Consider the following 25,729-nt stretch of genomic DNA (forward strand, 5'->3'; position numbering starts at 1 on the left):
AGCTTTTGCGTACAGCGAGCACTGAATGTACGAGTAAAGTCACAATATTAAAATAAAGTATATTTCTGGTACCGTGAAAATTTTGTAGCCATTTTCAGTCCCCTCTCCTTCTCTTTATAAACATTATTGAATTTTTGCGAATTTTTACTAACGAGAAAAAAAAATTTCGGTAAATATACTATTTGACAATGTTTTATACTGAAATTAAGGACTTTATTAACTATTTTTTACATAGTGGGAGCAAAATTGAGGTTTGAGGAAGATTTTTCGTTGCAATTTTCTTTAATTTTTTTTTTATCTTGAGCGTAAGAGCAGTGGCGACGTTTTAAAATATGAAACGGCATGATAAATTTATTACCTACCATACGAATTTTTTTATTTTATGACTAAACTTTTTTCAAGGAAATTGATTGATTCCCATATTGCACTTTTGCTGGTCGTACCAAATAAACGTACATTTAGGCATATCGGTCAAAAAATAACTTTATTTGCTCTCGAAAAACACCTCCTTATTCATGTACAATATTTACACAAATCTTAGTTGTAAAGTGAATTATAAAACATCAATCCGAGACATAATCTTTAGAGTCAAGCATACGAGAAAACGCATTCTCGTGTATAGGATACAATAAAAAGAGCACAATAAAAACTCCAAGTACTGTACAACAGCTCACATAATAGATTAGAGCCTTATAACAATAGCTTGCGTGATGGAAATAAAGTTTTGCGTAACAAAGGTAACCTGTGCATATGTTATGCATACACACACACATATCTACAAATAATACAAAACAAAATCCAATCTTTTCGATTCTCAACTTTTGTTAATTTATACTACGAGCTATGCTCTACCGTCCAAGTAGAAATTCGCTAATGACGTTTATAAATTCTACCCTCGAGATTTTCTCATAAATTTATAAATTCACAAGTAGAAAAATTCAAAGGCCTCATCGATTGTTGTACGGAACAATAAAATCATTGACACTTAACAACGCTTTCAATGTCAACAGCTGATAGAACTAAAATTAAATAGTAATCCATTAATGAAAATTCATTGGTCGTACTGTAAAAATATTTACATGTTCACATTTTCAAGTCATTCACTCGAGGCTTCTTCTTCAATAATTTTGCTTCTTTTCAAAGAAGCCGGTATCGTTGTATATACTCGTTGTCATTGCACTACCTATCACTTTTCGATGACGTAAACAAAGGTACTGACAAAAGTAGCTGGAAAAATATGCCTCGGTCATCGGATCGCGCCAATCAACATCAACGACAAGCCCATTCCTACGAGGAACGTAGTTTTTCTAGACGCCACATTGCCAGCTAAATCCTTCCCTGCAACATGGCACAAACGTCAACATATTAAATGTTTGAAATTTTATTGAGAGAAAAAAAAAAATATATATGCTCACAGTAAGATGCCAAATGAGGGCGACAGCAGCATTCGAATATTCTCGAGTAGCTTTCGCAATTTTCTTCCCTAAGCTGGCAGCCCTCGGGACTCATGATACACTTGTGCTCCACAAAGTCCATTACCTCTGTTGAAAAGATAATTTTTTGTCTACCCGTATATTTCCATTGACTTGCGATATAGTTTACCATTCATACGCAAAAAAAAAAAAAAAAAAAAAAAAAAAAACCAACTCATTGGAACATTGAAATTCTGATGGTTCGGATAAGAGGCGTAAGCGAAGGAACCGATAAGATAGCCACTCGACCCGGGCAAAGTTGAAAAAATGTTTGTGGGTCGCAGCTCAGCTTCATCTCTTTGAAATGTAAAACATATACGTCTTTCTCATTTAAAATCTGTCGACGTATTCACACGACCAGCTCAAGCTTGTTATCAAAGTTCAGAGGATGAATAATGCCCCGCCACATGTAGCTGGTAAAGCTCGCAATTGTTGAACCCGAGAGATAACCCGAGGAAGACGCGTGTATGTGTATGTATGGACAGAAAGTAAAGTTAGAAAATGAGTAAAGTACACTTGTATCTATTATTCAAGGTGCGACGGAACGGAGGTACGTGCGTTATTTTCGCGATAAACCGCGGTGAATTCGAGGCGAGGATGCAACGCCTCTCACGTTCGGCTCGCCGGTGCACACACGGGGCATTTTAAAGACTTGGCGCACATGCACCTGCGCCTATCTGTCGACGCTGAAAAAGTGCAGTGTACATCCGTCCGTATATATCTTTATAGGTACCTATTGACGATCGGAGGAGAGGAAAAGAAAAAGGCCGCGGATGTAATTGACGCGCAGCGCAATAAAAGACCGTTTGAAAAATAACCGAGTTATCGAGCGAGAGATAACGAAATGTTTACGAGTGGAATAATAAAGTCGCGTGTCGGGTAATTTCGTGGGCTTTTGTGGAGATGTATACCACACAAGCGATGAGAATCGAATTGGACACGGGTGGGATGTGGACAGGAGGTAAACGCCGTCACGCATGGATCGTTGCCTCGATCGCGCGGTCAATTGTTTCCGTTTTTTTTCTGTTCCAATTTGCGATGTGGCCGAAGGCCGTTGATTTTGCAACAATATAGTCTTGTGTCGCACGAGTGTCAAAACTTGAATGACAAAAAAAAAAAAAAAAAAAAAGTACAAACAAGCGTAACGTACGAACCATTGGAGCTCGTGTCGCAGCAGCAATGGTCGTTTATCACGCCTCCGTCTCGGCAGTAGGTCATTTCTTTGGGGGTGCACGTGTTGCAGCCGGGACGAGGCCCTGAAACATTACAAGTATATGGCACCAATGCCACAATCAACAACATCGTCAACAATAACCATCATCATCATCATCATCATCATCCTCGCTCTCGGCGTCCGTCAAATTTAAGCTCCTATTACCACTTTGCGCTTGTACATTATCACCATCGCGGCTGCTGCTATTGCTGTTGTTACCGCTATATATGTATTGACTTGTACAAGTATGGGTATATATAGCGTTATATACCCATACTTGTACAAGTCAAGGAACAACAATCGCACACGCGCGTGCCCACACAAGTAGGTGTATGTATATATATATAGCGGCACGAAAATATAGTACAGGGGCTCCTCGATAATTACCAAGGTATACATTTTTACACAAATGGCACTTGCCATGCGTATACTTATTTCCACCGGTGAGTACGATGTGCGTGTGTATTACGCCTATACAATATATACATCATACAGCTTGGAAATAATAGCAGCGCCTGTTCTCAAGCTTTTCGCGAGGTCTTAAGCCCGCTAATGTTATTTCGCGGTCGATAGATGAGTTTGCGTGCAGTGGCTTGCGAGTAAAAAAAAAAAAAAAAAAAAAAAAAAAAAAAACTTTTAAACTCGTACGAATATACTTACTTTCCCCTCAAATAGAATAGAACAACGGATTGGGCCCTTTTTGGTTCGCGCGGTACCACGGAAAGGGGGGTGCTTTTGGCCACCGCAAAGCGTAAAATGTTCGTCCCCGAGGTGGATGTTTTGAAATAGTTGTGCGTACGTACACCCTACCGATTGTAATTGCAACAGCAGTAGCACCTGCACCGAGGAGGGGTTTACCTGGATAGAGCCGTAAATTGCGGGCGTTGGTGAAGGCCTCCTCCCGAGTGACCTCGTGATCGAGCACGTAGTCGTCGGCGCTGAGGCTGATGTCGGCCGGCTGGTCGACCACACTGACGGCCCCCAGTGGTACCAGCAGCACCAGAGCCACCATCACCGACGAGACGGACCATCCCGGGTTCATGGCGAGGATCGGCCGGCTCAACTGCGGGCGACACTATGTTATTACGTCACGACTCGAATCCAGGCCCCCCCACCCCTCGCGGGTAACACACCATGCCTACCTCCTTCCCCTATGATTCCCGCAGTCAGCTATCGATCGCCCGGCCCGCCTCTCTGAGATTGGCTGCGATGCCGTTGTATACACTTAGCGGTATTATATTATAACATAATATATACGTAGATAGGGGTATATTATAACGTAATATAACAAATCCAATCGTCACTACAAGTATATACACCTATACATTATTTTTGTTGGAGGTGCACATATTATTATTATTATTATTATGCCCATTCCGCGAATTCCACCGGACTCTTGGCGCGGCATTTGAGCTCCCCCGGCACGTTGCATCGCTTGAGCTTTCGGTACATACTAACGCTTCTTCTGAGTCACACGCGCGACCTAATGAGTTGGCTAATTAAGCCCAATTGTCGCCTCCTCGCTCCATATATCCCTCGGCCGCGGTGATGCTAGCTTTTCAAGAAGATTTCATTGGTACTCGCTAGCGATGACTATTTTCCTCTCTCTCGATGGACCATCAGGGCCGATGATTGTTTTTTTTTCCCCTTCGTGGCTTATCTCCCGTTTTCCCATTCATAACCTCGTGCCCGCTCCGGTTACTTAAACTTTCACCGAGGGGGGAAGAAATAATCTTATGCAAGGCGTCCTTTTCCGTATACTTATAGGGCTGGCGCGCGTCCCTGTTATCAGAGTCGCGTCAAATATCCGTTTACGACTAGCCGGGGCCCTCCTTGGCCGTTACCGATAAACTCGTACTCAATCGATTGGGCTGGTGCCGATGACAACTGTAAAATACACACCACCGACGATTGCAGCGAATACAAACGGGGAGGGGGTTGGGACGAGTAAAAGTGCGGGGAAGCGCGCCCGAGGCAGGTCGGAGGGGAGCAACGATCTTTGTTGGGTCGTTATTAAGTACAATATATTAGATTAAGTATACGCGTTATAATATGTATATTTATGTGTAAGTTCGCCGAGTCGCACAGTTTTTGTAGGTCCGTCGCGGCGCGCGTTCGAGGCTACACTAACAGTTGTTCCGTGTACTTACTCGCTCAGCTGTCCGTGTAACTCTGTGCGCCACACGATATGCGACAAGTTGTTATAGGTACATACACGAACAACTCCCTTGCTTTTTCTATACACCTATATGTATGTAGCGTATAACGTATATTATATGTTTATAGACGATAGGTACTTGCATACGAGAAGCAATTCGAGAATTTATACATGCATATATGCGAGCAGGGGTATGGCGTTATTGTGCGCTTGCATGCGGGGGGATAGGGGCCATCCCTGCAAGTTCGAGCTCCTCTCCCGTTTCATCCCCACCTCGGGAACCCTTTTCTTTTTTTTTCCTCCCCCCGATCGATGTACCCCTTATATTGTCCAAGCTGTGCGCGCTCAGCTTTACTTGGGTGGCTATATTGTAGTAAGTGTGTTTTTCTACGACTTGAACAGCTAAGTAATGACATCATGTTGTTTCGTCGAGAAAATTTTACTTTCGATTGTACCGTCAAAATTAACACTGTCGAGAATATAAAGTTTCAAAAACACGTTTATCCCTCCCTACAGCTGATAACCAGTATTGCGCTTGTGCCTGGAATTATGGGGAAGTTACGCGATTTAATACGATTGAAGTTCGAGTTACAAGCAGGGGAGTGAAAAAAAAATAAAAAATTATCACAGAAACATAAAAACTTCAACCTACATGCCTTTTTTCTATGAGGCAATAAAAAACTTATTTTCAAAATGCTTTTTTTCTTAAAGAAGCCGGAAAAAATTCAGTGGATCTTAGTTATGACTCTACTCAATGTGATTTGATTTAAATTTTATTCGGATTTTATGGTTAAGATTTTTATTTTATCATGGAGAAATTTCAGTGGATGCTTATACGATTAAAAAATAAAATTTGGGCAACAAACGAAACCCTCGTACAACTATACATAAACTGCCCGCATAAACACAAATACATACTATTTATATTCAACCACTTACAAAGCTTCATCCAATGAGAAAGGAAAAAGGGAGATTGAAGTTGAAGGAAAATCCGTCATCGTCACATGTCACTTCCGTATTTGTGAACTTACAAACGGAGAACAAAATTTAATTAATTATGTTATTGGATTTTTTTTCAAAAAACAAAATCTGTTAAAGATTGGTTGTAACTATTTGAAAATGTAGAGAAAAACGCGATGGGATTAGGAACAAAAAATAGTTGAAACGAGAGAAAAAGCACCATACGTATTATAATCACCGTAACGTGTGACGACACTCTGATCGTAATTGATACGCGTAACTTGTACAGCGTCGAATAGGTGCGCCCGTTCAACAATTCATATAGGTACCTATGTAATATTTGCCTACTCGTTTACACGCTCTAAATCGCTTGTGATGTCACACGCGCTCTCTCTTCATCCATCGCGATAACTAAACGTATGTTTTTAGTTTGAAAAGCGATATAGTTGAAGAGAAAACAAAAACATCAATCAGTCAAAGAGCTTGTGATTTTCATCGACCAAACTAACAAATTTGCTTAAACGCATTTTTCGACCACATTTTGAATAAATCCTCATTCGCGTTAATGTATAAACCTAATGATTGGGATGGAATAAACAAATGTAAGAAAACAACGAGCTTTAACAGTAATAATAACGGAACATCATATTTATTTATAATTATATGTGATTTATAATTGTACATTGTTAGGGCAGACGAAGAAATGAGCGATTTTTTTTTTTTTCATTTTTATCTACATATTATCTCATATAACAGTTTGCTTTCCAACTCTTTCATATAAGACATCTCTTACATCAACGATAACGATATTCACAGTAAATAAAAAATATATGTATATATGCACTGTTGATTAACCCTTCAATGGTGCGCGGTTAACTTGTCCCTTCGCGAATATGCCGGCAACCTTCCCGACAAGCGCGAGAGAGCTCGTGCCGAGAATATACTTATAGGTGCGACACGTCACGTGCTCCCTGTCGCCTCGTCCGATCGTCCAACCGAGAGCTAGGCGCGCTCCACACACTGACACACATTTTGAAAGGCCGCGTACGACTGGCTGACTCTATCTCACATTTATACTTGCAGGTATGGTTCAAAACGCTTGCACCGTCAAAGAGTTAAAGTCCTATCGACTAAATAATTGGTTGTAACATTTTTTTTAAAATCTCGAAATTCTTAAAGCCAATGAACAGCTATGATAAATGAAATCAATCTAGTTTGCGCATTCACATTATTGAATAACAATAAACTAAGAAGAGGATTTTTTTTTTTTTAAACTATAATAGTAATAATAATAATAATAATAATATTAGAAATTCAATGGCTTTTTACTTTTTCGTGTTTGTCATTGTCTAGTGTCGATTCGTAATATTCAGAAAAAGTATGTATAATTTCATATTTTGCAAGCGCTACTTTCATTCCACTCTACGAAATTTCAGCACTCATGATGTAGGGCACCACATATATATCTTAAATTAACAACTTATTTAATTATTTGAATACTTTTTTAAAATATCTTATCTACTTAAAAATTCCATTCTCGCGTCTCTTTCATTTTTGTACATAACAGTAAAATAATAAAACTCAGGTATTGCAAAATTTATGATGAAGCTCAAAACTAACTTGGCAACGGTTTTTTTTTTTTTTTTTTTAGAAAAACCTCTTTTCTCGAAATTGTAAAGATCTCATGTTTAAAAGTTGTTTCTTTCTCAACAGAAAGTATGCCATTCTCATCATTACATACTCAAAAAGGTATGATCGAAGAGTCTTCAATCTTTGTTAACAGTTACGAATTTTGCAATTTGAAGTAACTATTTTTAGTCAACAAAAATGTAAGAGTCTTCGACAAAACAATTGTATGCGGTAGTTTACTAACTACTGTATATATAGTACAGGTTCTTTTGAGAACTCGTACAAAAATTATGTACATTAAATTTATTTATAGTTTTAGTGAAAAAATATCTCAAATTTTTAATTATGTCGTACTTTCAAACCCGTGGATGTGTTTCACTCGAAAAAACAAAGTGCTAAAATACATTAGTTTAAATACTTGTAAAACATAATAATTAGGCTACCCTTTTTTTTGTCATTTTTTTTTCTCATTTTTGACATTAATTTTTCTTCAAAGGTTCGAAAACTTAGCTCGGAAAACACACAAAGATAATTACCTAGAACAAAACACTAGAAAATAATAAACGCGTATTTTCATAGAGTACTACAGTAATTTAGAGAAATTTTTTCACTTCACTAATCAATTAATTGTTTTAGAACTTAGTATGTTTAAAATACTTTTTTCTGAAATTGCTATAAAAATATTGTTTTCATCGTCATCTAACAAAGACTCGTACACGGAAAATTGTTGGAACTGTTTTTTTTTTTCAATAATAATTGTTTTACCATTGCGCTTGGAAGAATTAAAATTAGACTTGCTATGGTTCGAAGTACGTCAATGAAGTGTTTAACTCGTATGGTTAAAAAAATCCGTTTTTTCTCTTGCTTTTTTTTTGTGTTTTGTTTTGTTTTGTTTTTTTTTGTTTTTTGTTTTTTTTTTTTTTAATTCCGTTATACACCTGATTGTGTGATGTACATTGAAAATAATAAATCAGCAGCAAGGTCGGCAGCAGTAAATAGTCACTTTGATGAGCCAATGTACTCGAATGTGCGCAAGATGTACAGCCATTATCGAAAATTAAACTTTATTGTCAACCATATCTACATTGATCTTGTAGTAGACATACGGAAAGTAGTCGCTCTGACCGAAGCCCAACCCGGGAATGTCGACGCTCTGTAAATGATGCATTATGCATGTATAGATTTGTTTTGTGTTTTTGTCAAAATGAACAACGACAAGAAGGAAAAAGTCGTATACGGAAACGGAAAGACTTACATCTTGATTGCTGGACTGCAAGCCACCAGACGTGGCTGATGAATCCAAATGAGCGTACAGCTGATTCAAGACGTCCCGCAATCGCTTGGTGCTCTTTTTATTCGGGCGCAGTAGAATGGCTTGGAAATTGACGGGCAAGCCGTACCTGAGGACCGACTCGACGAAAACCCGCAAGGCCTTGACGTGTATCCAAGCGCAGAAGCACTCGCTAAAATTGACCTTCAACCACCGCACGAGAGGGCCAAACTGTTTTTTCTTGTCCGTCACGAGCTTGGTCATCTCATTTTTACCTGTGCGCAATGACACAACGTACATGTATGTACACGTAAAGATTTTTCTGGGAGGTGGGAGTATTATTTACCTGCAGCGAGCTCCTCCTCGTTGTACGTAAAGTCGCGCACTATGAATTTCTTCTCGCGAGCGTGGAGCTTGAATTCCTCGATGACTTTTTTAAAGAGGGTGACCGTGTAAAGCCCGTACTCCTGGTCTTGAGTGATGAGCTGGGAGCTTCTCGGTACAATCATGTCGGTCAATTTCTCATACATGGCATTCCACTCTTGAAAACCTTGTCTGAGGGGGAGGGGAAAACATCGAGTTTGCGGTGAAGCGAGGCAAAACGAGGAGAGATTTTGTTGGGGGATAAGTTATAAACAATACATGGCAATGGGCACGAAATCATCATCCGATTTTTAAATATAATTTAATGCGTATACCTTGGCACAATGACCAGCAGAGTCGTCAAGTATTCGCTGTCCAGTATGAAGTGTTCTTTTCTCACCAGATCCGCCAGGTTCCGCGTCAATAAGCTTCCTCTGTCAAAAGAACAAAGCGAACAAGTAGCGCGAATCACCAGCGGGTGTATATATACGAAAGTATAGGGCCAAGGCACACTCACGTTTGTTTCTTTTCGAGATTTTGCAGACTACCCTTCAGATTGTTGTAAGTGGTAGATTTCGTTTTGAGATCGGCGTCTATCTGTCCGACTTGTTTGTTAATGATGTCCGCGATGTTTCTCAGCGATTGTTTGATGGGGTATTTGGCCATGTCCCACTGGAATCGCGTTATGTACGTGGGCAAATCACCTGCGTTACACAACATTTTTCCCCGTTACAGTGGGCGCACTATCCCTCCCAACGCCAACAACGTAAACGCATGTATACATTTTATACGATACGTATGCGTAATATAAATATATAATAATAATAATAATATTAATAACAATAAACTCATTATAATCGTCCGGTGCATTAAACAATATGAAAACCATGCTGTTTCACTTGACATTATAATTATAAGGTGCACCAATAACATTAACAACCACAACAATTATTACTCATCAACTATACATATATATATATATTATGTATATGTTCACTATAATGATAATATATCTATGTATGCTGTGCTGGAATCACTAATAATTGCTATATATCTTGGTTCTCCGTCTATACGAAAATTCTCAAAAATAAACAACCAAAACACTTGACTAACTTTCTAACATCGTCTACCTATAATGTGTTGTCAAGCAATGATTTGACGTTAATTCGTACCATTTTTAATCTCCACGAGTAATGTAATCAATGATGTTGTATACACGTTAAATACGAATCAATTCAGATATCGCGTGGATTCTTAACTATAATAGTCTGGAGGATTTTTTTTTAATTTGAATAATTGCTAAATGTTGTCATCTGTTTCGATGTGTTCAAAATTTATAAAATTGTAACGGTTACTCATTTCAAAATGTACTTTACTCAGATCTATGGATTTCGTAAATCAAGCTAATCAGTTGATGCCAACGAACAAATGAATAAATCGACTGCATGGTAATTGCGTTCCATTGTTGTGACTTGTAACTATGTTAATTGAATCACTTTTAATAAAGCATTTAATTAATGCCTCAGCGAAACTTTGTGCCCCTGCTTAACTCAACTTTTATAAATGTGGTTAATAAATACTTTAGGATCGACGTTATTTTTATCATTGAAATGCAATAGTAATAGTAGTAGTCAGATTAGTGATCATGACGAAAATGTGAGACCAAACACAACGTGGGTGTGCACATTATGCAATAATTTCACCAAGCTTACACGAGAGTGATTTATAAAGAATAACTGTATGGGAATCGTGAAGTTTTTAAGCAACAAGCCAACATTTCAAAGCTCTTACTCATGCTAGCTTAAAGAATAATTCATTTTTTATGTAAAAAATTTTCATAAAGATTATCGGACTAATCATGTGGGGGTAAAACATCCATCAAATTTTTATTTATTAATTACAAAACACATGCTTTTAAGTCTACTTTCGTATGCGTAGTGTCCCATGTGTCGGTTAGATATTACTGTTTGTTTATTCATTTGGTAAAATATGCATCTGTACTGTTGTTGTATGTGGTGGTATATGTTCAATATACATATATTATAGTTTGTATTTGGTATTAAACAAATATGTACCAAGTATATAAAGAAAATTATGCTAGGGCTGAGAAAAAAAAAAAAAAAAATTAAGGGAAGATGTGGTGAAAAAAGCAAATAAGAACTTTTTTCGTTCTCCATGAAAATAAAACTTACACATACTGCTTACAATTTATGCAAATTGTAGTGAATAAGCGGTGTTATTGAAAATTATTAAAAATGGCTCATGGTTTCTACAAATTGATGCCAATGTAAAAAAAAAAAAAAAAAAAATGAAATAAGAAAAAAAAGTATGTATTTTTGAGGTTTTCCCAAATTCGACAAAAAAAGGACGAAATAAGCAAAAGCATGGGATCGTGATAACAATTGGATGGGGTTGTGCACTGTGCCACTCACAAACTGTATGTTTATATTTTGTTCAATATATATATTTTTTTTTTTTTTTTTTTTTTTTTTTTTCTTTATTACTCCAGGTGCATTGATTTGTAATATTTTTTACACACGTTTGCAATATCTAAAAATAATATCAACAATGCTCTATCGCATTTGTGAATTAGTACTGCAGTTGCCATACTAGTCTACATTGGACATGTAAAACGAATACATAAACCAAAATCAACTGTCATATATAAATATATTGTATAACCTTTACACATATTTTTACGAGTATAGTATTAAGAATGTGACGAGGATTTTTTCTTTTGAGTGTTACTTATTGTAAGTACAAATATATTCAGTCCTGTGCCATGCTAGTACAGTATAAAAGTTTTAACCAACACAATAAAAATAATGATAACAACGCGAGAGTCAACGAAATCGTGAATTGTTAGCCGAAAAATAATTTTTTGAATCATTTGTAATCTCGAAAATTATGATGCTGCGCCTCGCACAATATTGTGAAAATCGAGCGATTAATTTTTTTCTTTTGCTAATCGTCATGTACTGAATATTCAATAAGAGAAAGTAAAATATTCAACTTTGAATAGGTAACATGAAAAACAACGTGGTGCGAAATTGTTGCACACACTATGCGACTCAACAGATAAACATTTTTGCCACTGTACACCACGTCTACGAATCTCTCTACCTCTGCTGGGATATAAACTCATAACAAACAAAGAGAAAGAAAGAAAGAGAGAGAGAGAGAGAGCGGAGCTAAGGAAGGAGGGGACGAGGGGGATGATTGCCACAAAAAAGTAAGAGTAGTAGTACGACGAGTGATGGTATAAAAAACTATTACAAAAGAAAGAAAAAAAAAAAAAAAAAACATAACGGGGGGAGCTCTGGGTGGGTGGTTTCGGTGGCCGTGACGGGACGGGTACCTGGATTGGGCAGTTTGCCGTCGGCAATCGCTTGTTCTTTCTCAAGGCCGTCGGCGTCGTTGTCGTCCTCGTCCTCGTCGTTGTTGTTGTCCAACGGTTCCAGGCCCCGGCGAGTCGGCTGCTTACGGTGGTGGTGCTGCTGGTGCTCGGGACTGGCGTTGCCGGGCCGGGGCGAGGGGCCACGACGGCCCCGCCGGTTTCTCCCGCGGCGGCGGCGACCGCGACGGCGGCCCGGCTTTTGCCGAGGCTCGTCCGCGCAGCTGCTGTTGCTGCTGCAGCAGGTCGACGAGGGAGACCGGGAGGACGTGGGGGAGCTGCGGGGACTGGGAGTGTTGCGGGGCGAGGGCGTCGACGGGGTGGAGGAGCCAGCGGCCGTGCACCAGTGCGCCTGGTAGCACGAGTAAATCGAGGGCGAGTCGCTAGAGGCCGCGCCCTGCGAGCTCGAGGACGAGCCCTTTTTGTTGTCGTGGTGGTGGTGGCGATGATGATGATGATGATGATCATCGGACTGATGATGATGGTGGTGGTGGTGGTGGTGGTGGTGGTGGTGATGATGGTGGTGATGACCGGTTGCGGACGACGAGGGAGGGGATGGTGGATGCTGGGAGGGTGGCTGATGGCTGCGCTGATGATGTTGCTGACCTAGGCAGGCGTGCAGCTCTGCGGGCGGCTCTTGCGACCTGTCCGCCGTGTCCCTCCAGTGCCTCTGCTGCTGGTCCTTGCCCAGGGCCGCCGCAGCAGCAGGCTTGCACGACGGGGTGACGGGCGTGTTGGGCGGGGTGTCCGGACCCCCCTCGGGACTCTCGGCATCGCCGTCCACTGACGTCAGACCTAGCCATTCATACAGCCCAGTCCCAATTCTCCAGAGCGACTTTTTTCATTTCATTTTTTTTTTTTTTTTTTTTTTTTTTTTTTTATTTACGAGAGCGTCTCGCTCAATCTAGTTTTTATACATGTATATATATAATGTGTATTGCGTCCTACGCCAAAAGCCTAACGACAACGCTGATGCGACGAAACTCAACGAAAACAAAGTATTATGTGTGGATACATAAACTCAACGGGATTCACCTCTGCGCCTCAGAGTATTTAATTTTCTGCCGTACTTGAACTTATATACTCATACAATTATCGACACCTTGATCCGTAATAAATAATAAATCGCAATCATCGACATATTTTTGTTATTTCTTTTACCATGTCACCGTCACCAGCATAAACACGGTTGTCCGAGTCCAAGCATCGACCCGTGTTTCCCACATAAAATCGTCTTCAATTAAATACTCTGATCTCAAAGAAGTAACCAATAACAAAATAAGCAAATAAGGAAAAATAACAACAGAAAAAAAAACAACGTAGAAATCAATGAGGAACGGACGGGGGAGGGATGGATTGAAAATCATAAAAACAAAAAAAACCAGATAGCAAATAAAATTGTTCCATTATGGCGCAATAAATGTAATCAGCAAAAAATAAACGGAATCGATGAAGGACGTACGTATGTGTGAAATGGATAACTAAATGTAAAATCCGGCGCGAAAAATCGAGAAATAAAGAATGAAACCAAACAACGACAGAAAGAAAGTGGGATACGTGGGTACGGAACGTAAAATTGTGAGAGAAAATCAAATAAATATAGGTAAATAAAAAACCTATGCAGTGACTAATCGGAGCTTGGTGACCACAGTAACCCAAGCAACTCCTTGCGTTGTCCACTTATTGTACTCATGTTGTATTTTAAACATTACTTAGATAATGTTATTCTTATTATTCATGTTACTATCATCATTACAAAACATTCATGTAATCGACACAATTATTATTATTATTATTATCATCTTATCATTTCGTTACGTATAATCGTATCGTTATAATTTTGCACAGTTTCATGGAGTTTTATTGTATCACAATTATTATTATTATTTTTTTTTTTTTTTCGTTTTTTGTGTGCAATGCAAGTTTCAAATCAAATCGAAAATCAAGCACTTGACTTGCGTGTATGGTATACACAATTTGATTGATTTAACGAAGCTGCAAGTACAATTCACCTGATGTATATAGTATATTTTATATACCCCTGCTTTATCGTAAAGTAGCACATTGCACAAATGCCTGATTATATAGGTATATAATTCCACAAGTCATGTTTTTCTTTCTTTTTTTTTTTTTGTACGTAATTTGTTATAGGCAGTGCACGTGTATGAGCATTTGTTAGTTCAAACAATGAGTTAGGTACAGGGAGAAGGGTTAATGTGGTCCAAATAAAAATAAAGCAAGCAAAGCAACACTACAAATACGTCAATTGGGGGAGATAAGAGAAAAAAAAAAACAATCAATTTTCAACTAAAACAAAAAGCCAGCTTATACACTTTACATTCAACTACTTGACACGGCGTACTCAATTGCGATGTAACGTTCGGTTACGGCATCTTGATATCTTTTTTTCCCCATACCTAACTTTTTTTTTTTTTTTTTTTTTCTGTTTTGTTCGATTGGATATTGTTTAAAAATTGAAAAATTCCCGTTGCTCACGTGATTTTCGAGTACGCCGCGCCATAATTGTCATTTATCAAGTATCAATTTTTACAAATATGTCAATGAAAACCTGTTTTTTTAATTCTTAACGTATCCGATTCCGTTCGTTACATGAAATATCACAATGACAATAATTATATCACAGAACGAAAAAAATCACGTACTTTTACATTGATTTTGTGCTCACATTTCATAAGTTTAAAAACGAAAGTACTTAAGCTAACGCCATGTATTTAAAATATTGACTAATTAGTATACCGCAATACAAAAAATAATGTGAAATTTTTATTACATAAAATACCCAAAAACTTTTAAAATGGTCATAAATAGACGCCAAACGCATTCAAAATTCAAGGTCACTTCGTATAAAGTACCAAACTTCTTAAAAATAAAACAACCTATGGACATTTGTGAAAATCATCGAGAAGGAGAATTTGACTTATAAATGAAAACCTCAAGTCGTAATTTCATGTTGAAATGGTTTTTTGTATGTGATTAGATACTTGTATGAATATGTATGGAAAAATGAGGTTTTCTAATGTAGAAAATTTTTATGTTTCGAATGTCACGTAAATTTCACTTTTAACGAAATTTTTTAAAGTGAAAAATTAATTATGTATCATGACAAGTAAGTAATGTTTAAGTGCTTATTAAAATGGTACTATGAAAGACACTTACAAAATGTGAGCAATATTAGTTAATGTAATGATTGCATTGTAGTTTTATCGATAATATTGTTTAATATTTAAAAGAAAAATTGTTTAAAATAAACTAAAATTCATTCTAATGTTCCTAGAATATACTTTTAATACATAAAATTAAAAGTACTTAAAATAAATAGACGTACTTTTATTAAAAAAGTGAAAAAAATAAAAAAATGTTATTTACATTAGTGTATGTTTTGTGTTGTGTTTAGTATTGTCTGTTGTCAATACATATTATTGGTGGGTGAATAAATAAATAAAAAAAATTGGGACACCATACACTAAATACTATTTAGGGTGAGAGAATTAAATTACTTGTAGAACCTAATCAAAGAATCGAAACTGAGATGCGTTGCATCTTGCGTGCAGTGATTATGGAAAATAAATAGATTTAATTCTCTCAGAATTATAAGAGCCAATACTCAAAACATACAAGTAGAAGAATAAATAAATTAATTAAAAAGCAACATATTAGTGAATACTGTACTTACTATTATTGGCCATTAAATTTTCGTGTAGCTTATCTCTTTGATCTTCCAAAACTTCACCCAAATACGTAGCCACCTTGCGCGTCACTTGTTCAACATAAGTGTCAAGTTTTCCAAGATCATCTGACAGTCCTACCAGCTGATCTAAAGTGCCCACTTTTAGATCAGGTATGTGAAACTTATAATTCACTGACAAAGAATTTTGCTTGGAAGTCAGATTGTTCATCGTCTCCCATGTTTGTTGGCAAGTTTCGTCGCCTGGGGCAGATATCAACCAGTATTCCGTCATCTTGAACTTGTTTTATCAAACTTCTGCAATGCTGGAAATATAAAAATGAAATAAAAAATTTCTTTCATTGTCCACTGCGTCGATAAATACCAAGAATGAAAATAATATACAAGTGGGAGGTTGACGTATAACTAGAGAGAAAATACTTTTGACAAATACAAATGTCACAAATTACTGATTGATTACCAAACATTTCATTTGATCAAATTCCTCAAGATAAACATTACAAGGCTGCAGTGAACTCTGTTCATACAAACATTGTCCAATTGAAAATTACCGATTATTCCAAATCGTCCCCCATGAGTATCAAAGAGGATGTTGCAAATGTTTCTGGCTAATATAAGATGTTGTCATGAGTAACAAACGTCACTGTGACGAGGAGGATAGAAGACGTACACTATAGAGGTGCGTGGTCAAGCTGAGGGGGGTTGAAAGCAGGGAGATGGGGGATGAGTTCCAGCAAGTGCTGAGAACAGCCGGAGGTGTGGCAAACTTCTGGCGAGCTTATTCCTCGTGAATAATTACATAACGTATGTGATTGCACGTGACTGAGCACACAGTGGTATATAATACGCGAAAAGACGATGACAGAAGAGAAAGAGAGAGAGCCCGAAAATATAGACTGTCAGAGAATAATAAAGATGTAGATGCATGCACACTGCGTTGTAATAGCTGCAGCATGCAGCAACGCACTGGCGATCGACGTCGCGCCGAGCCACTTGGAATATACGAGGGGAGAAGCAAGGAGACGGTCGTCCTTGGGAGGCGAGTTGGCCGAAAATCAATATCGAAAGAGGAGACGGCGCCAAGGGAGCGGCCATTTTATCGTCTGCGAATGGGGCTGAGGAGGGTGAGGGTGGGCGTATATGCATTAATAATAAGGTACACCTACCTGCTGGCGGCTATGCGGCCGTGGAGGAGAGCTGCTGCTGCTGTCCTGTTTTGGAGCAGCAGGTCAGCTGATTAGCTGGACTCAGGCGAGCGAGTTTCAGCAGCAGCAACAACAACAAAAACAGGGACAGCCGAGCAGCATTGCTCGGGTGACCGGAAGGCGATCGAGGAGATGCTTGCCAGCTATATTATAGGTACTCAACAGCAGCGGTGGCGGCTGGCGGGCAGGCAGCGGCTGCAAGCATCAAGCGCGAGCGAGTACGTTTATTAGCTCGCTCACGTGACGGCGACGAGGAGGAGAGCCAAGAGTTGATATACTATACCAAGCGGCACTCGGTGTCCCCGGTAATGCTGCGACGTTCGGCGACAACGGCGCGTGAGTTCGACGACGATGATGCGGCCCTGCCTGCGCGCACCCGCTACCTCTAATGTAATCTATAAGACTACTTGTGTGACTGCCGTCTGCTGCTTGTGCGTCGTCGTTCGTCGTCGGCTCTGCTCCGGTCACTTGACCAAGTCAGCTGCTCTGTGAGCTTCAAGACTGCCAATGAAACGACACTTAACCGTCTTTGGTGGATCGGCGTTGCCGTGTACATGGTGTGATGATTTGGACGTCTATAACGAATTTTTTGGATTAAAATTAAATTGCACAAATATTAGAGGTTCGAGTGCTCGGTCGAGTGTTTGTTAACAGGGATCACCGATCCTCGTTGAACAGGTTTATCTATTTTGGTAGTGGCAGCAGTGGATATTGTGTTCCAAAACTCATCACTTTCTGCCACATCTTTCAGTGCGAGAGCAAAAAAGAAAAGCAGTGACTGCGATTCAATTTGTTAGACAAGGATATACCTACAGTGTGTGTTTTTCCAGCTAACCATATTTCGGAAATTTGGAACATATACCTATCTCAAAGAGAGAGACCTGGACCAACACCAATTATACTTATCGTATTCAACTGAACTGTCAAATAAGTAAGTACTCAAATAGTTCAACTGTAAAATAAGTTGGTGTGCGTAAGTGTCTTACTCACAATCAGCAGTTTTTTTTGGTAAAAGTGTAGTACGTATACGATAATAGTCGGGCGTGAAATTCGTCATTTGTCAACTGTAACTAAACATTCAAGTACACGTACAATATCCACAGCTTTCATTCTTAGATTGATTGCGTGCTGCATTCCTTTGAAATTGTAATTCTGTAATTCGTACACGGTTTATATTTATTTATTTACGTTCTTGCTACATTAAAGTATTAGGTAAAATCGTTTAGCCTCGCAAGTATCATCTTTTTTTTTACGTTCAATCTAACAAGTGAGGTTAAACAGGCAATCAATATTTTTTCAATGATTAATTTGTCCAATAACATTTTCTTTCTAGCCTGAATTAGTTTATCATGGGATGCGATGGTGGTACAATTCCAAGACGAGACGAGCTTGTCAGAGTCAAGAAGAAGCCAGAAAAGGTACTTGCAGTTTGTTGTCTTTTTTCTTCTTTCATTATTGAATTAGTATAACCTATTATGAAGATTAAATATTTGTAATTAAGGCAGTTTAATTATCATTATGTGCTAATCTACACGTTGTTTGTTACAGAGAGATAAGGAAGCTGAGTTAGCGTACCGCTGGAAACATTGCTCAATTCGACAATTACCTTTACAAGCGCCAATTGTAGCATGCGGATTTGGTCGACTGTACAGTAAAGAATCGGTACTCGAAGGACTGTTGGATCGTTCTGTTCTTCCCGAATCTGCTGAACATATTAAAAATTTGAAAGACGTGAAAAACTTGAATTTGACTGCTAATCCAGCCTACGAGGGTGACAAAATTAAAAATGGTGGATACATTGATGATGGAAAGAGCTCTTTTATTTGTCCAGTCACAGGATTAGAAATGAATGGAAAATACAAGTTTTGCTTCTTGTGGAATTGTGGATGTGTCATGAGTGAACGAGCATTAAAAGAAATCAAGTCGTTTGTAAGTTTCTTTATGTTTTTCCATTCATAGAGCCTACATTATTTTTTACAAGTTGTATGTAAAATTTTTTTAACTGTTCTTATTTTTTGAATTTATTTCAGACTTGTCACAAGTGTCAAAAACCTTTCACAGATACAGATATAGTTATTTTGAATGCCCAAGAAGATGATTTAAAAACTATGCAAGAAAATATTGTAATACGTAAAGCTGAACGAAAAAGTAAGAAACGACAGAATGAAGTTGTTAGTACAGATAATGGTACAGAAAAAGATGAAAGTTCAAGCAAAAAGATCAAGAAAGAAAAACAAGACATACCTAATAAAGTAATAAAGAAAGATGTACAAGACCCAGCATACAAAAAAGCTAAAGATGACTACAGCGTGGCTCAAGATCCAAAAGCTTCTGAAGTTTTGAAAAGTATATTTACAACGCACAAAAGCGCTTCAGAACAAACCAGGGCTCACTGGGTAACATACAATCCTTTTTACAATTAGGATAACAAAATTCAATTCAAATTCGATTATATTGGTATAAATATTGGTGTATTTAATTTAATGTAAGTCATACAAAATTATAAAAATTTCATAGGTAGTTTTAGAGTAAACATACAGTTGGGTCGTTAAAATAATGTTTATTTACGGTAACATTAAATTAATTTTGTAATCAAACCATTGACTTACCGAGATGGATGATTTTATTTTTAATTCTGACTAAATAAAGTATTTATCACAAAGAATTAACTACTAGATGTATGTACAATTATTGTTATTTATTTGCATCGCACTTAGGACCTTTTGCGAACAAGTTCCATAAAGTTGTGTATACAAAATGAATATTTGATACTTTTAAAATTCAAAAAGGCACACAGCAAAAGATTTGGCTATAATTTTTTTTTTAGTGTACTATTTTATGCTTTGGCACAATCATTATCGAAATTAGCTTTAAGCATTTTAACGTAACGGTACTTCCATTTCACTACCACGGAGTATTAAGGATTGTTATGAGTCCATTCAAGTTTTTGGAAAAATATTTTATCGTTATATGTTAGGCACTCGTATCGTAATTACTTGCATCACTCTTTGTAATCTACCAATTGTTCTGTTACGTCTGAGTCGATTTATTGCTGTACAGCAATGCCACTTATTAATTACTAAAATGAGTGCAACTAGTATCATTACAATACATATGTAACTTAAATAACCAAATTTCTTCTGATATAAACTATCTTCACTATCATTGTCGTGTTGGTTGATGATTTTGTCGTAAGGAATTATAGTGTCGATTTTTATTTTGTTTCGCTTATGATTCCAAAGTGGATCTGAATCTTGAAATGTTGGAACTGCCACTAATAATGAATTTCCTGATGATGGCAATTTTTGGGTTTTGTACAAGGTTCTGAAAATATCATAGCATGTATGATGAAAAGTTTCATAAATCTTGTTTCACTATAATTTTATTGTTATTAGACTTTTGTGTAATATTTATTTATATATTTTTCACTTTTAAATAAGCCCTTGCAATTTGCAATTTATGTGTGAGTTAAAGTGAAATATAAAATTATTAAGCACTTACTCTGGAGCAGATTGATTTAATGGTGCACGTGTCGCCAGCACCGAAATAGGACAAGAAGGAAGAGGACGTTTGGTTGAGCCTGAAAGTTCCAGCACTTTGCTATGACGTTTTAAATTACTGTCAATCATTCGCTTGGGAAACTCAACCAAATCTAAATTAATGAAATTTTTTTTTCCTTTAATGCGATCTTCTTCTTCCGCAAACACTGACGGTATTTTTCCAGTTGTGGCGAATTCCAAAAAAGCATCCAACATCCAAAAACATGCTAGATAATTTTAATACAGATAAAATGAGCAGTAGAGAATAAAAGTTGTATCAGTTAATGGAAAAAAACAGTTACGCTTATGGGGGTGATTGTCATCAATGCAGTTTGAATCTCCATAAATAACAATGCGACCGGTATTGTTGGATCTGGTTACTTTTTGATCCTTATCAACGCTTCCGAAATTACCAACTTGAAGGAATCCGAGAATCGGCACATACAAAGATTTTTTCTCTTCAGTTTCTTTTAGTAATTCTTGGCCTTGGTCTCGCAATTCTGCATGCATGATGAAACCTTTTTTAGGAAAGCTGAAACGACAAGCTCTTTTAATGACATGATAAATTGATAATAAAAATTATTTAGAATAAATAGAAAAAAGGCATGAAAGAATACAGCAACAAGAAAATGTCTCACTGGGTAATAACAGTGCCAGATGCGTAAGTGACGGTAGGGTGCTGTCCTAAAGTAAACTGACCATCTCTAACACTGTCACCAAGAGCGATGCCCCAGCTATCATATAGCAAATCGTTTAAGGCTGGAACGTTTGCTCCTCCTGTATCCGGTACCCACCACTGCCGAGTATTTTCATCGTAAAACTTTACCTTGCGCATTACTGTTATGTTATACCAATCCGCAAACACCACCAGAGCCAGTCCTTCCTCTTCTACATCTTTTTTTAATTTTGTTATCTATAGAATAATCAATTAATTAAATTATTTCCAGTTAATCATTCGAGATCTTGATAGAAATGATAACGATAGTCTACCTCGTCTGGAAAGTACTCTTCCTCAGCATCTACAAGCAAGAGAGTTCCATAGTTGCGAGCATCGAAACATGTAAAGGGTGTTCCCAACACTTCCACGTAGTAACCAGCATTGCGCAAATGCTGGTACATATCTTTGAAATTTGTATGTATATGATCTCCATTCCAGTCAAGGGGATCTTTTTTGGCTTTTAAATCATCCCGCGGTAAATACCCAGGAGGATACCTCAAGTTATGGTACTGGTCCCACAATATTCGCTTACTAAAAAAAAAAGTAATTTATACTTGGATAAAACAACAAATTTCACATCAACTTAGCTAAAGTTTCAATTTACTGTCGAGGAGGTGTAGGTATAATTTTGGCTTTCACTGGTAACTGAATTTTCGAGCGTCTGGCTTCTTTCTCTCCATATCCGGAAGGAGATTCTACCGTTAGTGTTATTAAGCCTGAGAAATGTAATATTTTTTGTGAAACGGTATTTTAATGAACCCAAAGCGTCTGGAGTCTTTGTTTAAATAATATAAGGCAACAATGTTAAGAGAAATACTATTTTCTTACCTTGGGATATGCCTTCCCAGTTTTTTGAAGACGCTGGTACGGTAATTGCTACTGCTAACCAGCCTGACCAAGGCCACAAAATGTCTGAATGCGTCAAGGAAACGTCAATGTGTTCGCCATTAGACTGAGTGTATGGATGCCAAGTTAACTCGGTAACACGTCCAGAAACACCCAATCCATTTAATATGGTGACATTAACAATAATTGGCATACCAGAATAATATATCGCCTGTGTACAATATGGCCACATGTACTGAATTTCCGTTAAATCTATGTAACTAGAGAAAAAATATCATTTTCGCGTTACACTTTCTAAGCAACGTAAATAGCTGCACGATCGGTCTTATCATTACCTTGGACTCAGAGTGGCGACTGGTGTGTAAGACTGTAAGTATTGGAATGCTGCAACAAGATCTAAACGACCAGCTCCTTGTTCAAACATGCCGATGCGAGGTAGGCGATATGCTGAGCTTATAAGTGCTTGCTTCATACTTGCTGGAGTTATCTTGAAAGATACAATTTGATGCTCAATCATTAAGGAATTTCAGAATTGCCCTCTTTAATGAATAAAAAAATAAGGAAAGTATAAATTGAAAAAAAATTACTTTTTAGGAAATTTAAAAGTTTGAGTTAATTTTTTTTTAACTATCAAGGAACGTTATGACTATTCCAGCATACCTTTGGTTTTAAATTCATCGAATCATTCACATTAATAAAGCCACTAGCCAATAAAGCTACCGCTCCAGCAACGACTGGGCTTGCAACAGAAGTGCCAGATAGCGTTCTACAACTACTCTTTAAAGCGGACCCACGAACTCCAGACCCATATGTAACAAGATCTGGTTTCAACCTTCCATATCCTGCAGGCAATTCCCATGTAGTCATGCCACGAGAAGAAAACTTTGCAATTTGATCTTCCCAATTTATACCACCAACACCAATCACGTCCATTTGATCAGCAGGATTATTTAGTGTACTGAAAATCAATGAATAAATTGTGAATCGATATCATTTTGAAGATTTTTTGCGAGAAAAAATTTAATAATTACCCATAAAGGGGTCCATCATTGCCAATTGCAGAAACCATGATAACACCATTAGCAGTAAGTTCCCAAACTTTGTCAACAAAAGGCTGATCCATAAAATCAGGTCCTCCTATACTGAGGTTCAGGACTGTCATTTTTGTAAGTATTGCATAATTAAATGCGTCAAGAAACCAGGAAGTGTATGAAACCTGGTTAACAATGTATGATGTATACAAAACCTTATTAGTTTTTAGAAACCCAAACACTTAAATTATGATTCAATTTCAAACTATACTTGATCATTGGTGAACACGCGAAATATGTAAAGTTCAGCATCTGGAGCAAAGCCTAGACATTCCTTGGAAGAAGATGCAATCACTCCTGCTACAAAAGTCCCATGACCCAATCCATCTTCAAGAGTTTTTTCGTTGGTCCAATTGGTACGTTCTTTAATTTTTTTGAAATGTGGATGACTTGCAGCCAATCCTGTGTCAAATATCGCTACCTAAATATAATGACCATTATTAGTTTATTCATCTCTTACTTGTTTAATTACTTATTTTTTCATCACCTTGACACCTTGACCAGTAACACCCAGTTTCCAGAGTTGTTCAGCTTGTAATATGTTTGTGATTTGTTTAGGAATAGCACGTAATATTTTCCTGAATCCATATTGGCGATTTTGTGAGAATGAATTTTCCTGAAAATATTTGTAGAGCTTAAAAAAAAAATCAAGTGGAATAAGAAATACAATAAAATAAAAGAAATTTTACGTTTTTAATAGTTTTCTTTGTAAAACTTTGGTTTTCTGGCAGATCCCAATTTTCATCATTTGAATACTTTAAGGTTCTATATAAAACTTTATGTAGAGTTACTCTGTGAACCAAAGGGTGATTCCTTAAAGCATCAAAACCAGTTTTCTTATGGAATTCTTTGATTCTAACAATATCAAAATCACTTGGATATTTGGTAGCAAAATTATCTCTTGATAAAATTTCCCAATCTTTTAATCCAGAATGAGTAAGAGCACTTTTTATGTACTTTTCACGAGTCTCCTTTTCATAGTAACCCTTAAAAACTACAATGTATTCATTATCAATGACTTGAGAAGAAAATTCAACTTTAACACTTTGAGATGATTCAGAAGAATTGTATGAGTTTTGACCATTGTCGGTCTCACAAAAAAAATTGCAAGATTTTTGAAAAAGTGGCTCCTTCAGTAACTTATGACTGATTCCTGTGATGCTACATAGCAATACCAAGAAAGAAATGTAGAGCCAATAAATTTTTGGCTTCTTCATACTGCAAAACCTTGGAAAACATAATACTGTGTCAGTAAAATAGGGGAAAAAAATGTGTACAAAACATTAACATGAAATTAAATGTACTCAATAAAAAAATTATTGCAAGCTCAAAAAACATCATTACTAGAGAAAAAGTTAATTCTCTTCTCACCTTCATATTGTTTGGACACGGCAATCGTCTTAACCTAAATTTCCGCGGCAAAGAGCTGCTTGAGATGTTTCAACTCAAATTCAACTGAAATGCTCTAACTGTGACATTTTTGTTGCATACATTGGTAAAGCGATAAAATGTCAAGAGCTAAAAAATATATAGCCGCAGGATTACTATTACGCTTTTGAAAGCTCGCACGCCAGATGACTCACTTAAACTCAGCATCAGCAGACGACAACAACATATTTATGTTTAGAATTTGTGCGGCACGCGGTAATTTTTGGCTTGTACAAGTCCAAATTAATGTAGATGTAATACATATACTAATAATAATTGATAAAATTACCGTGCCAGATGATTCATTAGTGAATTTATTTAATTTATTAAAGTTTCGCAAATAATTTTCACGCATCGCATGTCACGGAGAGGCATTATTAATTGAGCATATGTTTGATGTGATCGGTAAATCCGTAAACGAGGGTGGAAGGTACTTAATTTTAAGATAATCATTTGTAGCAAAAAGTCGATCAATTAAAAAATTACATTCGCCAGCGTTTGATTTTATCTAGAAAAGAGATACAATAAGTCATATGTATAAGACTCTAGTTAATATATGTATTAAAATGTATAAGTATATATAATATGAATAGATAAAAAATCTATCGATCGATACTTTACGAGCAAGAACAAGGAAAAAGAATTGATTCAAATAAATAACAAAACGTTGAAAAATTCAAGCGATTTAAAACAGCCCAAGAGCTACAAGGTGTTGAATAATTTCAAAAAATATATTA

General features: G+C 37.2%; 4 protein-coding genes across 9 annotated transcripts; 1 reads left to right on the forward strand and 3 right to left on the reverse strand.

Moving 5' to 3' along the window:
- Nucleotides 1-198: 198 nt before the first annotated feature.
- LOC106642259 (uncharacterized) lies at nt 199-3,926 on the reverse strand. Of its 2 annotated transcripts, none has more exons than XM_014356978.2 (5): nt 3,828-3,926; nt 3,544-3,748; nt 2,627-2,728; nt 1,416-1,541; nt 199-1,338 (listed from the first exon to the last, which is right to left on the reverse strand). In XM_014356978.2, exons 2-5 carry the CDS (start codon nt 3,725-3,727, stop codon nt 1,247-1,249), a joined length of 504 nt encoding a protein of 167 aa, XP_014212464.1. In that variant the 5' UTR covers nt 3,728-3,748; nt 3,828-3,926; the 3' UTR covers nt 199-1,246. The 2 variants fall into 2 exon arrangements, with proteins under 2 accessions (XP_014212464.1, XP_014212463.1); XM_014356977.2 differs by having other exon boundaries at nt 3,544-3,760.
- Nucleotides 3,927-7,902: 3,976 nt separating this feature from the next.
- Nucleotides 7,903-17,794, reverse strand: Vha44 (V-type proton ATPase subunit Vha44). Of its 2 annotated transcripts, XM_089591295.1 has the most exons (8): nt 17,332-17,794; nt 16,154-16,470; nt 12,424-13,254; nt 9,583-9,769; nt 9,401-9,499; nt 9,049-9,257; nt 8,688-8,977; nt 7,903-8,585 (listed from the first exon to the last, which is right to left on the reverse strand). In XM_089591295.1, exons 2-8 carry the CDS (start codon nt 16,437-16,439, stop codon nt 8,490-8,492), a joined length of 1,998 nt encoding a protein of 665 aa, XP_089447421.1. In that variant the 5' UTR covers nt 16,440-16,470; nt 17,332-17,794; the 3' UTR covers nt 7,903-8,489. The 2 variants fall into 2 exon arrangements, with proteins under 2 accessions (XP_089447421.1, XP_014212508.2); XM_014357022.3 differs by lacking the exon at nt 12,424-13,254 and having other exon boundaries at nt 17,332-17,779.
- Nucleotides 17,691-20,024, forward strand: LOC106642291 (replication termination factor 2). 4 transcript variants are annotated; one of them, XM_089591297.1, is made up of 4 exons: nt 17,691-18,305; nt 18,704-18,788; nt 18,919-19,299; nt 19,401-20,024. In XM_089591297.1, the coding sequence occupies exons 2-4, from the start codon at nt 18,720-18,722 to the stop codon at nt 19,791-19,793; spliced, it is 843 nt and encodes a 280-aa protein (XP_089447423.1). In that variant the 5' UTR covers nt 17,691-18,305; nt 18,704-18,719; the 3' UTR covers nt 19,794-20,024. The 4 variants fall into 4 exon arrangements, with proteins under 4 accessions (XP_089447423.1, XP_014212510.1, XP_014212515.1 ...); XM_014357024.2 differs by having other exon boundaries at nt 17,692-18,301; XM_014357029.2 differs by lacking the exon at nt 17,691-18,305 and adding an exon at nt 18,455-18,516.
- On the reverse strand, nt 19,780-25,134 carry S1P (membrane-bound transcription factor site-1 protease). Its single transcript, XM_014357021.2, has 14 exons — nt 24,936-25,134; nt 24,254-24,791; nt 24,052-24,180; nt 23,776-23,985; nt 23,505-23,689; nt 23,134-23,431; nt 22,809-22,960; nt 22,456-22,733; nt 22,232-22,343; nt 21,900-22,158; nt 21,548-21,822; nt 21,212-21,441; nt 20,872-21,136; nt 19,780-20,694 (listed from the first exon to the last, which is right to left on the reverse strand). Exons 2-14 carry the CDS (start codon nt 24,779-24,781, stop codon nt 20,337-20,339), a joined length of 3,279 nt encoding a protein of 1,092 aa, XP_014212507.2. The 5' UTR covers nt 24,782-24,791; nt 24,936-25,134; the 3' UTR covers nt 19,780-20,336.
- Between the last annotated feature and the right edge of the window lie 595 nt (nt 25,135-25,729).

The sequence above is a fragment of the Copidosoma floridanum genome, unplaced genomic scaffold (assembly GCF_036245765.1).
Source record: "Copidosoma floridanum isolate Cflo_tuat_1 unplaced genomic scaffold, Cflo_Japanese_pri ptg000013l, whole genome shotgun sequence".
Lineage (NCBI taxonomy): Eukaryota > Metazoa > Arthropoda > Insecta > Hymenoptera > Encyrtidae > Copidosoma > Copidosoma floridanum.